General features: G+C 37.5%; 1 protein-coding gene across 1 annotated transcript in view; it reads right to left on the reverse strand.

Moving 5' to 3' along the window:
* Positions 1-14,852, reverse strand: part of GIPC2 (GIPC PDZ domain containing family member 2) — a 1,066,976-nt gene that overhangs the window by 579,765 nt on the left and 472,359 nt on the right. Inside the window, exon 2 of the mRNA XM_044085870.1 lies at positions 2,218-2,403. Within this exon, the coding sequence (XP_043941805.1) occupies positions 2,218-2,403 (186 nt within the window). The remainder of the gene's footprint in view (positions 1-2,217; positions 2,404-14,852) is intronic.

Raw genomic sequence — 14,852 nt, forward strand, 5'->3', positions numbered from 1 at the left:
CCACCTTTAATTTGACCTATAACCGGTACAATTCAATTGAAAAACAAACAAGTCTGTTAAGGAAAAAATATAAAAAAATAAAAAACATACAATAAGTTGGTTGCATAAGTGTGCACACCCATAAACTAATACTTTCTGAAGCACCTTTTGATTTAATTACAGCATTCAGTCTTCTTGGGTAGGAGATGCCTGCAGGTAGGTTTTGGGCCAAAAGTGACTGCTATTTGGAACTATTCACAATTCCCTCCACTTTGACTAAAGCACCAGTTCCAGCTGAAGAAAAGCAACCCCAAAGCATGATACTGTCACCGCCATGCTTCACCATGGGGATGGTGTTCTTTAGGTGATGTAAAGTGTTGTTTTGCAACAAACGTACCTTTTGGAGTTGTGGCCAGAAAGTTCAACCTTGGTCTCATCAGACCATAACACATTTTCCCACATGCTTTTGAGAGACTTGATGTATTGTTTTGCAAATTTTAGTCAGGCCTGGATGTTTTTCTGTGTAAGAAAAGGCTTCCATCTTGTAAACCTACCTCATAGCCCAAATATATGGAGAATATGGGAGAGTGTTGTCACATGTAGTACACAATCAGTACTTGTCAGAAACTCCTGCAGCTCCTTCAGTGTTGCTGTAGGTCTCTTGGCAGCCTCCCTGACCAGTTTTCGTTTTGTCTTTTCATCAATTTTGGAGGGACATCCAGTTCTTTGCAACATCACTGTTGTCCCATATATTCTCCTTTGATGACTGTCTTCACTTTGTTCCATGGTATATCCAATGCTGTGGAAATTTTTTTGTACCTTTCTGATACCTTTCAACAAAGAGATCCCTTTGATGCTTTGTAAGCTCTCTGCAAACCATGGCTTTTGCTGTAGCAGGCAACTGAGTAAATGTCAGGAAAATCCTACTAGGACAGATCAACTTTATTTGGGGTTAATCAGAATCTCTTTAATTGATGGCAGGTGTGTACCCAACAAGAATGAATGTTGTAATTAAATCAAAAGTTGCTTCAACAAAGTATTAATTTAAGGGTGTGCACACTTATGCAACAAGCTTATTGTACGTTTTTTATTTTTTATATTTTCCCCTAATAAACGTGTTTGTTTTTCATTTGAATTGTACAGGTTATAGGTCACATTAAAGGTGGGAAAAGTTTTGAAATGATTTATTGTGGTCTCATTTTTTTTATAATAAATATGTATGTGTGTGTGTGTGTGTGTGTGTGTGTGTGTGTGTGTGTGTGTGTGTGTGTGCACTCACTCATACACAAGTACAATACAGTCCTTAAAATTCTCTTGACTAGTTTATAAAGCATGCTGTTGTCATGTTTAATGTGTTCTTAAAAGAGCAAAGATTTAATGAAAATCATGTGAAAAGGCAAATAAGCTTGCACTTTGCACCGTGTGGGTATTATCAGAAGAATAGTTGCTTTCTAATACATCAAACATAAAAACACTCATGTGATTTTAAGAACTTTTTTCAGGGATGCCTAAACTCAGCTGTGGAGATAAATATAAACATTATACTAGGTGCAACTTTTCACCCCTTAAGTATTTTATTTTTTTTTTCAACAGAAAAAAATGCTGATTTTCACATAGCAGAACTTATTTCTGATAACCTTCAATTCCACTTCTTTGTTTACATTAGGAAAATATATTCCTCATAACAATCATTTCATGAACATATATAACAGATAACAAAAATGACATGCAAAACTCCCATTTCTGTCTTACTGAAATATATCAGGACTGCAAAGGCATACATATTATATGACAAACCCAATCATGTTTCCTTATGAAACATCAAAAATTTGGGGAGGGGGTGAAAAGTTATTTGATATGTTATTAGTGAAACTACTGCAGAGTTGAAAAAACATCAGAGTTATGCTTGCAGTGTTTGGTACAACCCTAGTAATGTGGCAGGTTTGGAAGATAAACCACTCCCATAGTCTTTAGAACAAGCACAGCATTTAGGCAATGCTGAAGAGGACAGTAGCTGTGATATGTGTAGTATCAGCATTCCTCTGCTTATTCAACGGTTCAAAACCACTGCAAACTATTCTATAAAGTGAGAGTTATGTGAGTGCACAGTTGTTTCTACAGGCATCTGTATATCAAGCAACCAAATTCCTGAGAGCAATACTTTAACAGCTCTACATGAGAGTTAGTAGTTATTGTCTCTCTGAAACTGATACACTGACAAAAGTAGAATCATCTTACCTTTATAAAAGCATAGCCAGCTCCATTGTCTGTGATAGTAAGGCCAAGTGCATCTTCTGATTTGAAAACATCAATTTCTCTTTTTAATCCTTTGACGTGAGCAAATATAAAATCTTCAAGACCAATCTGTCCTCCTAAAAGTTTGTCCATATCAACTTTGTGAGTGTTCAGTGTGCAAAACAAGATCTGCATAGGAAATAAAAAGTACAGTTATGACTAGCATTTAAAAACTCCACCAAAAGAATAAATTAACAAGCACTACAGTTCATTCACATTAATTCCAAATTAGATTTACACTGCTCAGCAGCAGATGTTTGTATACTAATTCTGAAAGGATAAAAGAAAAAAAGAGGCGACTTCAGTTCTTTGAAGAGCATTTTAATAAAGAATAGCAACAAACTATCTACAAATTCCTAAACTAGACAATAATAAAGCAAGCAGCCAGTGCTTATTAAGATGACCTAATTCCTGTCATTCTTCTAAAAATTAAACAGACTGATCATAAAACTTTTCCAGACATTGAAAATGTAATTATCCAGAATTATATTAAAGTGTATAAATCATGTTCTAAAGCAAGTCCAAGTAACACGTTTTTTAGTTGGATATAACCTCCTTACTATATGCAATGCCAAATTATACAGTTTTTAATGCAAAGACTGATGATTTTGCAATTTATTTTGTTGGTCAGGATGGCCCCATGAGTATTTTTCTAAGAGCTGAAAATCCCTGCCGTGCCATCCTGTAAGACTGAGCCCATTAAGCCTCCTGCTCTAACTTACTTTATAGACTACTGCATTTTCATGTTAAATGCATTTCTTACTTCCTAGACAGAAACATTGTCAACCAGTTCTTGCAGGTGGAACACCTCACATGATGGTGGAGTAGAAAAGCTACAGTGTAAGCAGCAGCTCTTCTACAGTTATTTTTGATTGCCTACAGTGCTTTGCAGGTGTATGCACATCTCTGCTCTATACCTACACTGCATCATTTTGTGGTTGTGGTTATAGAGAAATACTAACTAAACAGTGAAACAAAAAAAATGAAATGGCACACTATAATCTTTATTTTTTTTGTTTACAAAATCACTTGCAACTTTATTGTGATGAGTACAACAGGAAATTAAATTCATTGTAAAAAAAAGGCACTTGCTAACACGACCAGTAAACTTTAAGAATAAATACTAATCATATCACATTCAATAAGGTAAAAATAACAAAAAAAACTGCAATAAGGTACCAACTGCACAAATTACATAAATAAAAAGATTACATTGTCATTGCTAAGTACACTTTGCAAATGCATCTGGGAATTTCACAGTTCATCATGCAGTGCTCCTTTCACATGGCAATATAGTCAGTTTCCACCCGAAGGAAGAACTGGTTTCTACTGCTTTTTTACAATGAAAGCACTACTTTAACACAACAGAACCATGCCCAAGACAAGATGCAAGGACTGGATTTCTGTCTGTAATATCAGTGATCAGGATTCAGGACAACTGGCTAGTATGAAGAAGGACTGAGCACCCAAAGTTAACTACTGCACCCAAGTCCTAATGTGATAATGTGCACATGGAGGATGGCATACCCCCAGAGTCGCTGCATGCTCTATCCTTAATGTACAATGCAGTTCTACTGTGTTCTGTTAATTCTCTCAAAGCATGTCTGTCCAGTTTTTCATTTAATTTTAGCCCAGCTGATCACCTAACATTTCTCATCTGCACAGAGCTCACCTACAACCCCTTCATCCCCCCATAACAGAGTAACAGCTGATGGAAACAAGAGCAATGCTACTGTCATACTATGTACATAGACATATTTTCTTGTGGACCTGAATCTCAGTGCCTGAGTGGAAGTGAGTATGTTAGGAAAAACAAAATGGCTTGAGTTTTACAGTTTAAGCATGCATCCTTTTAAGAGTCATCCTCAATCACATATACAGCACTGATACATTTATTCTAGTGTCCAGCAAAGACACTGTTGCATTTGAAGTGAGAGATCCCCTAACTGGATACACCAGTCAACCTTCCCTGTACTTCATTCAAGGCCTACATGATTATTTAAGCCCTCATCCTGGGCACACCACTGGCAACTGCAGCATTACTCAAAGCCAGGTCAACAAGATCACATCCACCTTGTCCATGTAACAAATGGTTGTGTGCTATGAATCTATAAATATTCTAACACACATTAAGAAAATGTCCAAGTACTTTTAACACAACATTCATATTTGTATGATTAGGTGGCTGGCTTTACAACTATTTTAAGCACTTCTACAATATAGAAATAATGCAGAAACATGCAATCACTGTGTCCAACCTATAAATACTACCATAAACTTAACTTGCAGAGTAAAAGTTACAGTCAAATAGCTACAGGACTTTCTTGCACAATTTGGCACATTCATAAAATAATAGCATGGCTTTATAACATGACATTGCACTACTGTAGTTCTATGTCATTCAGTCTTGTCTTCAGCAAACTAGAGAAAATATTCCTGACAGGTATAAGCTTTAAAAACTTTAAGAAAGCAGAAAGCCTTTGTTACTGAGGATCACTCCCTCCTCCTATGTCATTGTCAAGTATTGTGCCTTTGTGCTCATGCACATACTAGCTGCTACACTACAAGACTACGTTTATGGACCACTTTATTCTTGTTTTCAAAAACCAGCTTACCCTGAACTATAAGGACATCTCGGCCCTCTTTACTGCAGATGATCATGTTATTTAGCTATTTTACTTTGTTAAGTGGATTTGTCCAACTAAGGCTGATAGGAAAGAAAATTCTGATGTACAAATCAAGGGCCATTTTTGTTTAGAATACCCAACAAACCTAAGCAGCACTTCTTTAGGATACACAGAAAAATGAAGAGGCTAACCCAGAGAAAATTCCCACAAACAAAGGGAGAATGTAACAGTTTATAGGTTTATTAGACATAAAGTTAACCTAAAACAAGACCAATAATATACGTGCTTATTCTTCCACAAAAAAGATTTAGGTCACTTTTGCTGCTTGGTACTCTAACTAAACTAAAATGTACCTGCTCATTCTCAGAGAGCTGCCCTCCTCCTGAAGAAGTTATCTGAACACATACTTTGATCATTTTTACTCTGCATACTCTGCATATGAACTAGCTTACAAACAGAATATGCAGTCAAAAAAGGGAGCCAAAAATCACCAATTTCTTTACTCAAGAAACTAGGACAGCTAAAGGGAAAGTGGACTTATCCCTATCCTTTGTGTATGGAGTGTAAGGCATGCCTATGACTACCACTGCCACAGTTTTTAGGTAGAGTTTGTCCTTAATTACCATGGTCAATGTGTGTGTGTATGGGTTGTCAACTACCGCTGTCACATTTAAAATTGCAACTCCCACCAATCCAGTTAAAAAGAGGAACAGATTTGCACAATTTTTACATAGAGCAGAGTATTATTGTGGATTGTAGATGGTGGCATTGACAAAAAGACAAGAGTTAAAGCTGGAGGTGGCAGAGTTAAAGATGTTAAGATTCACACTGGGTGTGACAAAGATGGACAGGATTAGGGATCAGTATATTAGAGGGTCAGCTCAGGTTGGACGGTTTGGAGACAAAGCCAGAGAGGTGAGATTGCATTGGTTTGGACATGTGCTGAGAAAGGATGCTGGGTATGTTGGGAAAAGGAAAAAAAGGATGGACCTGCCAGGTAAGAGTAAAAGAGGAAGGTCTAAGATAAGGTTTACGGATGTGGTGAGAGAGGACATGCAGATGGTTGTTGTGACAGAGCAAGATGCAGAGGACAGGAAGAAATGGAACAGATGATCCACTATGGCGATCCCAACAGGAACAGCTGAAAGAAGAAGAATTGTGTTCCCTACAGAAAGCTCACTCATCAACAGTACTTTTTTTTTTCTCCTGGTACTCGGCTTATAGTTGCTTACATTATGTGAAGCACCATGGTCAAATGTAGGCAACTGGAGGAAAATGCTTTAGAGGATCAACTACAAACATACTGGTTTAATGAAGCCTAAAGTTCTCCTCATTCCAATTTACATGACTTTAATACAGCTATCTGTGGAAACACTCTAGAAAAACAATGAAATGAATCACAATGAAAAAAGTAGTCAAGCAGTGAATACTTTTGAAGAAATGGAGATGACATTTTGAAATATATGTAAATATGTATGGCTGAACTAACAGAGTATCGCCACAATTAAGAAAGTGGTCAAAGCACATCTGGTCCCAGTCAGTATGTCCAGCAGTTAAGAAAACTGTTTCAGAATTCCTTCAAGAAACACTCTGGGTTTCTTCTAATTATTTTTTTTACTGAAGGCATCGTTTTCCTTAAGCAGGTTAAGGGAATTGATGGGACAAGATGAAGAAGAAATATAGGTTCATAGGCAAGTGCTAGGCTAGCTGCCCTTGCAGGCCATTTTAAAGTAGCCAGGTTCTCTTTTTGTGCTGAAAATAACCTATCCCATCTGGTTATAGACCGTCCTTATCCAGTACAGGGGGCAGTCCTGGGGCAAATTTTCAGTTTCCCATCCATAGATCCAAGTTGTTCTTGAATATGGACAGGAATTAACTTGTTTTATGTGGATGGGGAGTCTATTCTACAGCAGCAGTATCCTCTGTTTGATGTACTTGTCCTTCCAAACTGTTCTGTTGATGTTATAGAAGAGGCAGAAGAGGTTTAAATCCCTTGGCTGAGTATTTCTCATGCCATCTGACTCTCTGATGTGCAGTAAATCCATCAGTAATGGGACAGAAGATCCCTTCTATGACACAGGTCACCTCTTAGCAGTCTGTAGGATACCAAAAGGCTCTAAATCAGTCCATTTTGAACAGTTGTTTAGCCCTTGTATACTTTTAGTAAGGTTCCTCTATTGGGCATTCCAGTTGTTGCATGTGTCTGGACAGATACATGCCAAAGAGGGCACTATATTCAATGACTGGCCTAATAAGGGCTGAGTAAATGGGGAAAGTTAAATCCATAGATCTATGCACAATCCCTTTGTTTATAAGTTGTGCCATACAGAAGAACTTTCTTACGACTATGGACACATGTTGGACAAACATTAGGTCACTGTCCACATGTTCCCAAATCCCGAATAACTGGGTCAACTCTTATACGGGCTTACTAGCAATGTAGTAGTTCCCTGGTGTAGATGACTTCCCAAAGGATGCAATAATGCATTTTTTTGGCATTTAGTTTCAGTCCATGATTTATATGAAGCAATACCAGGGCAGATTATAATAAAATAAAATAAAATAAAAGTAGACTGAAAATTAAAAACTGAAAAGAACTACACTTGATGCAAGATATATTTTTATCACCCACTCCCTGTATCAGAAGTAATTATAAAAAACATAACTTCTTTCTTTCAGAGAATATCAATTCCAATGACCACAATCAACCATAGGTATTTTTTCTTCACAAAGCCATTATGTAAGTCTTTAACAAGAAAGCATATTTGATGTGTATATTAACTTACACCAACACAATGACCTGCAGGGTCTATATTATATATTCAAACTTTCAAAACTTTGAATACCATATGTTCAACAACATAAGATTGAAGTTCAAAAGTTTGAATATATAATAAATAAAAAAAAAAAAAAAAACTTACCTTAACGGTGCAGGCTGGGGGGAGCAAGCCCCCTTGCACCCCGCACACCCCCCTACTTAAATATACCAACTCCGAGATCGGACTTCAGTGTAGAAAAGGGAAATTCTCCCATTCTGCACCGAACAGCGCCATTACGTTTAACCTTCGAACTCTTGAAATGTCGATCATATGGTGTCGACCATATGACATTCCACATTTCAAGCGTTCAGACTTCTAATAGGAACCCGACATACATAGTATTCTTTTATGAGGAACACATAATGCACTGCCCAGTACTTCTTTAAACAGGACTGCTCTGTGTGTTATGAAGAACATATAATGCACTAAGTATTGCTTCAAATAGGACTGCTCTGTGCGTTATGAGGAGCACATAACATACTGCAAAGTACTACTTCTAACAGGACTTCTCTGTGTGTTATGAGGAACATATAATACACTGCCCTGTACTCCTTCAAGCAGTACTGCCATGTACTTTATGAAGAAGGGATTGAAAGACTGCTTATAGCACTACATTGGTATGCCATGATCTGGATGTAGAAATTTGCATGAAAATGCAGCAGTATGGAAGTGCAGCTAATGCAGATTACCTTTCTGTGCTTCCCTGGGACCTTTTGCCAGGATAGGAATAATGAGGCAGAGTGATTTAAAGGCAAGCTTTACCACATAATTATTTGCAGTGAATTGACAAAAGTCTGTACTATCCTCTGACAGTGTACACCCACTGATGTCTGTGGCAAAAGCAGGGTTATTAATGCCCTAACGCAAGCACTGCAAATCCATGGGGGATGAGCATGTGTAGTATGGTTGTGTACATGTCTGTGCATGTGTACAATGCGACATGCTCAGAGCTGTTTCAATTTGTGTGTGTATATGCATGGTTGTAGGTGCCTGTGCAACAGCAATGCACAGACTGGTCGGGGGAGCACTAGTACAGTTACTTCTAACCATGATATGTTCAGTTTAAAATAACAAGCCGCCTGACAGTTTTTGCCCCATGGGGCTCATGCATGTCTGCAAATCACTTTAACACTACTACAGCACAAGAGTTAAGTCCTATTAGCACTACAGTGATAATCTCTCTGAATCCCACTCTGTGTCTCAACATGCAAACACACATCTGTCAGCAGCTATACTTATCAATTACTGTGTAAAAATGCTGAAAGAATTCAAACTTGTCTATGTGCAAAATGTTTTGCATTTTCTCAAATGAATATGTTTAATCATTACACTTGGCAAGTAAGTATGGTGAACCTGTGCCAAGGTTATATAAATCTATGCATAGTCCATGGCACCAACGTTTTTAATAACCAGGACCTCAATAATATTGACAAACTGCTCAAAAGCTATTTCACAACAACGGTAATAATAATAAAACATAACTGTTATTTAAAACAATAAAAAATGCCTGGCAGCTCTGCTCTTGCCTTTTAAAAGGATGACATTACAGTCTAAGTCAAAATACTGGTCATTTCTTTTATGTACTATTTATTCACATTTAGTGCAACAATTAATCTCTTAAAGTAACAAATCCCATTTAACTTCCATACTTACAGCAAACAGTAAAAATATTTCTAACTTTCAAAATGTATAAAGCTTACTTATAGTGTAATTTAAATGCTATACCCATACCTTGCACATTAATATACACATTCTCCAAAAATCATAACTCAGAATTCACCAAGCACATCTTTCTTCAACAAAAATGTAAGTCCTCCATTTCATATACCTTTAAACAATAATTAGGCCAAGGCAGTCCCTGGAAATGCTGCACAATGACATTAAATTATTTGTTGTCATATATCATATGGCAAAAATGGGAGATGAAAGAATGGAGTAACCATTGTTGATTATCTTCCTCACCTGCTCTTCCATGGATATCTTGCACCACTGAGACAGATGGACAGAGAACCTCATGATGAACATCTCCAAGGGAAAACAATTTAATAAAAGTCAGGAATGGTGAAAGCCCCCTTAGAGTGACTCCAGTATCCCTGACAATTCTGGCAACCATGTTCTTCAGAACAGCAATGTTACTGGCATCTGGATGATGTAAATGCACAGATCCAGATTCTTACTGCTGCAGGCTTCATGACTTATATGAGAAGATAGTTTTCCCCAACTCCGTTTCAGTGTCATAAAAGGAATGCTGGGGAGTATGAAAGATGACTCCAACAGCTGAAAGGGAATGTATTTTTTACCTTTATGTCCTGGAAAGGTTGTTCAATTTTAAATGTAATCAACCTTCTACAATGTTACTTAGCTGGAGGGAATAAGAATTACTATCTCTTAAATGTAAAGATGACCTCTGGAGCCCAAACTAAACTTCACAAGTCTATTTCCAAACAAACTTAAGATACAGGTCTATCACAAAATGTAGTGTGTGTGTGTGTATGTGTGTGTGTGTGTGTGTGTGTGTGTGTGTGTGTGTGTGTGTGTGTGTGTGTGTGTGTGTGTGTGTGTGTGTGTGTGTGTGTGTGTTTCTCTCTCTCTCTCTCTCTATATATATATATATATATATATATATATATATATATATATATTCAATTGCTTTTGTTTTCCAGATTAGTTCCAGAATTCCTATGATATATTTTCAGCTTTCACCTCATGGTGGAATTAATGCTGACTGGGGTTAATTTGGCAAGGATATCAGGGAAAACTACCGTACTATAAAAGCAGAATTTGCCAAACAGCACTCTGGGTAAAGAAGTTGGGCTGTAAGAATGAAGGACATCTAAAGAGTGGTTGACATCACTGTTTTTTACATCAGCCTATCACTGATTTACATGAAGAATGACGTTTCGATAGAACTGAAAAAAGTTTCAAAAGTTAAGAGCTTCAGGTGGCTGAGGATGACACTATTTCGGCAGACAAAATAGAGTACGTGGCAGAGGAAACTAAGATTACTTTATGTGATGCTGACTTTAATAGCAGCAAACTATATAAACATAAAAAGATAAGACTTTTCTCCTAATGAACTTTTGAAAAGAGAAGTAAATAGTATTGATCAGCAGTAAGTGCACAACTGAGAACACAGACATTTTCTGAGGTTACTGCTGCATTGAGCACTGAGCTGCTTATGAAATGAAGCAATTATACATTTTGTTTTCTGAATATGGAGAGAACCCCTCAGTTCTTTGGGGGGTGGTCATACACCTGCTGGGGCTTGAAATAAAAGAAGTGAGTGCTTTGGGTCATTTTGGTTCTGAATCATACTCAAAACAGCTTTGTTTTGTGCAGGAACATTTTACAAAAAGGAACGTACCATCACTGTGGAAATATTTTGCAGTGTATAATTTATATGTAACTAAGGGGAGAACTGTACAAATGACAAGGAGAAATGCAGGTGGAGTTTAGTATTGCATTTTCAGAAATACTAAAATACTGTCTATAACTTCAGAGTTAAAAATCATAATAAAATGATTCATGAATAGATGATTGGGAATGTAAAACATTAGTATACGAGAAACAAGTTATGTTGCAGCATATTCCTAACAAAGTGTATATACTAGGGAAATATATTTATTGCATTATGCAGGCAACTTAAAAGTTACTTTTTCCCCCAATATTTTTAAGGATAAAATAAGAGAATAAACACTGTCTAATACATTGATTATACTGAGTAGACAATGTTTAACAACAAGGAAACTAAATCAGCTACTTACATTATTCACATAGGCCTGAGAAATGTTTGAATTGTACAAATATTTTAAGAAAAAAAACTTTCAGTGACTCAAACAAATAATGACTAAACAGGGTTAAAAATCAGTTTGGAAAGTCTCAATTAGGTTTGAAACCTTTGTCCATGGATTGTTAGTGAAACTCCTTGGATATATTCTAAGTTCTTTAGTTCTGACTTCCATAAACAAACTACAACAGAGGGAGGAAACTGATGCAGAATAAAGTGAAGTCCCAAGATGGAAAAACTCCCTTATCAGCCTCAACAAAAAGTTGAGATCCCTCATCAAATCGTCTAAAGCTAGCTATGAAAACAGAATTGCAGCAGATAGTTAAGACAACCACAAGGCGATAGTAAAGACAACCACAAGGCCTTCTATAGTTATGTAAAGAACCTCCATGGCAATACCCAGATTTGCTCTAAGCTACTGCACAATGGTACCTCCTATACCGAGCCAACAGATATTGCCAATATACTGGCCGACAGATTCAGTGCCAACTTTACCCCTCTCCCCCCCAAAAGGACCAATCACAACACCAGTAGACTGCCAGGCACCCAGTATTACTGCTGCACAGGTTAAAATAGCATTGTCCAAGGCCAGGAATACAGCTTCTATGGGACTTGACAATATCCCTGGCTGTATTCTATATGAACTACATAGTGAACTGGCACCTCACCTGTGTGTCCTGTTCAGTCACAGCCTCGCCTCAGGCTTTGCCCCTACTGAATGGCGCACTGCTATGGTCATCCCCTCTCCACAAAGGAGGAGCGACTACAGACCCTGGGAACTATCGCCCCATTATCCTGACAAGTCTGATATGCAAAGCTATGGAACACATCATCGTGGACCTAATAAACAAGGATATAGAGAATCTCCAAACTCTAGACCACACAGTTTGGTTTTGTGAAGGGTAGATCATGCCTGCTCAACTCAGTTGACTTCTTTGAGTCGGTCACCAGAGCTGTGGATGAAGGCAAGCTGGTTCATACAGCCTACCTTGATCTGGCCAAGGCCTTTGACACCATTCCCCACTCAGGAATCATAGAAAAACTCATTGAGATAGGCATCAACCCGTATATCACTAGGTGGGTTGCAAACTGGCTCACAGACAGAACCCACAGTGTGAAAGTAGCTGACTCCAAGTCAGACTGCCGACCAGTCACGAGTGGAGTCCCACAGGGATTGGTCCTGTGTCCTCTTCTGCTTAGTAGCTACTTCTCAGAAGTCCAGTCCAACACAAAGGGACTCTGGCTGACAAATTAGCCTTAAGCTCAATGCCAAAAAATGTGTCATTATCCCCTTTGGGAAAAACCCATCAATGGTAGTCCACTGAACACAGAAGGCGTTATAAGAGATCTGGGAACACAGGTTGACAGCAACCTCTCTTTTAACCACCACACTGCCACTGTGGTCAGAAAGTCCTTCTATGTGGCACATCTCATTACTAAGGGTTTTGCATCTAGGAAGAAAGAGGTCATTGTCTCCCTCTACTCTTCCCTCATTAGGCCAATCATCGAATACAATGCCCCATTTGGCATGTACCTCACTAGACACCTGCAACAACTGCTGAGGCCACAAAAGTATCTCACAAAGAGGATCCTATACCTTAAACACTTGTCCTATATGGACAGACTCAAAAAACTCCAACTATTCTCTGTCTCATATCACCTACTTAGAGATCTCTGCTTGACTTACAAAGCCATGTGTGACCGAGCTCTGTTAGAAATGCTACATCTAAAGAAATCCCAATCCCTCCGCACCACACGCTCCAGAGACCTCAACCTCATTACCACAATCAACAGAACGTGATGGAGGGACACATTCATAACCCAGAAACTGCCCATGCTATGGAATAGATTATCCATACATGTCAAACAGAGCACCTCACTGGCCTTCTTCAAGAGAAATCTTGATGAGTGAATGGGAAATAGAAAATTCACCCCAAGGATCACTCCAGTGGCTCTACTCGACAGATGCACTGGAAACTAAGGTTGGGCGGCACGATTCCAGGGCAATCCTACAGGCTAGTCTTGTAAAGGCTCCAGGGCCATTAGCCTAGTACACATCTATGAACCTATGCTTTATTCTAGTAAGGAGAGAAAGTCACCAAGACTCGGAGAGATGGTAGAGGTCCATTTCCTTGTAATACATTTCCTGGCTACTGTTAATATTGCCCATAATAAGTATGAGTCTGATTTATTCAAAGAAAAGGTTTCATCAACATTAAGAAAAATTAAAGTTTTAGTTAATGTGAAGTTATCTGAAAAATAAAGCTTTAAGAAAATCATCAATATCTCTCCAAAATTCCTTAGTTTAGAGCAATCATAAAAAATATGGAACCAATCTGCATTACATGGTGTTAGACATCTCCAGCAAATGATGTTATTCATTTTTCTGAATTTAGCAATTTTGTCAGGAGTTAAAAATGTTCTGTGCAAATACTTCCAAGTAAATACACTCCAATATTGACCCCAAGAAGTGAATTTTACTGAAGATAGAAGTTTAAGTTTTTCTGTCTGGGAGAGACTATCAGGTAGGCCTTTAGTCATTGTGTTCCATTGCTTAGTTGCTAAAATGGACCTGTAACTTAACAAAATGGTGTACAATTTGGATACTAAATTGTCAAATTGTTGATCATTAAATAATATTTCAGATATGAGAGTGATTAATGGAGGTTGATCTAAATATGAAGAGTTCAGAATAATTCTGCATAAGTCTAGAGAATATGCAATTACACTTTGTAGTAATAACCAATCTTGAGATGATAAGTTATAGATTTCATAATTTGCTGAAGTTGTAAAGTTTCTAAGTCTTTAATGCATTGTTTTCAACAAATAACATATTTAATGAATGGGAAACAAAAAAATTTAATGTGAAGTTATCTAGGAAGTTTTTTGTGATTTTAATGGGGGTTATTAGATCAAACCTGGATTTGATATCTGCATTTGAATATATTATTTTTCTAAAGCTGTTAACAATGTTATGTAGATAGTTTAGTTTCATGGTTTTTTTCACATTACACTGAACAGTGTGACTAAGAAGAAATCAGAACTTATTGGAGGGATGTTTGGAAGAAATTTTACATGACAGTTAGTTTTCATTCTGTGTTATAGCAATATGGAGATCTTTTCAATTTGAGTTGTAATTTGAGTCAATGCAATGTAATGTGCTTTTACGTAATGATGGTTTGATACATGATTTCACGTCAAGGAATCTTAAACCACCGCCATCCCAAGATCTAATATAATGTGTATACACAATCTTATTTTAGTTTGGGTACCACAGGAAGTTTAATCAAGTTTTATTTATGAGTTTAATATAATTATTCCCAGGATGGGTGTCTACAGCCAGAA

This window comes from Protopterus annectens, chromosome 10.part0, assembly GCF_019279795.1.
Source record: "Protopterus annectens isolate FY-2018-M chromosome 10.part0, PAN1.0, whole genome shotgun sequence".
Classification (NCBI taxonomy): domain Eukaryota; kingdom Metazoa; phylum Chordata; order Ceratodontiformes; family Protopteridae; genus Protopterus; species Protopterus annectens.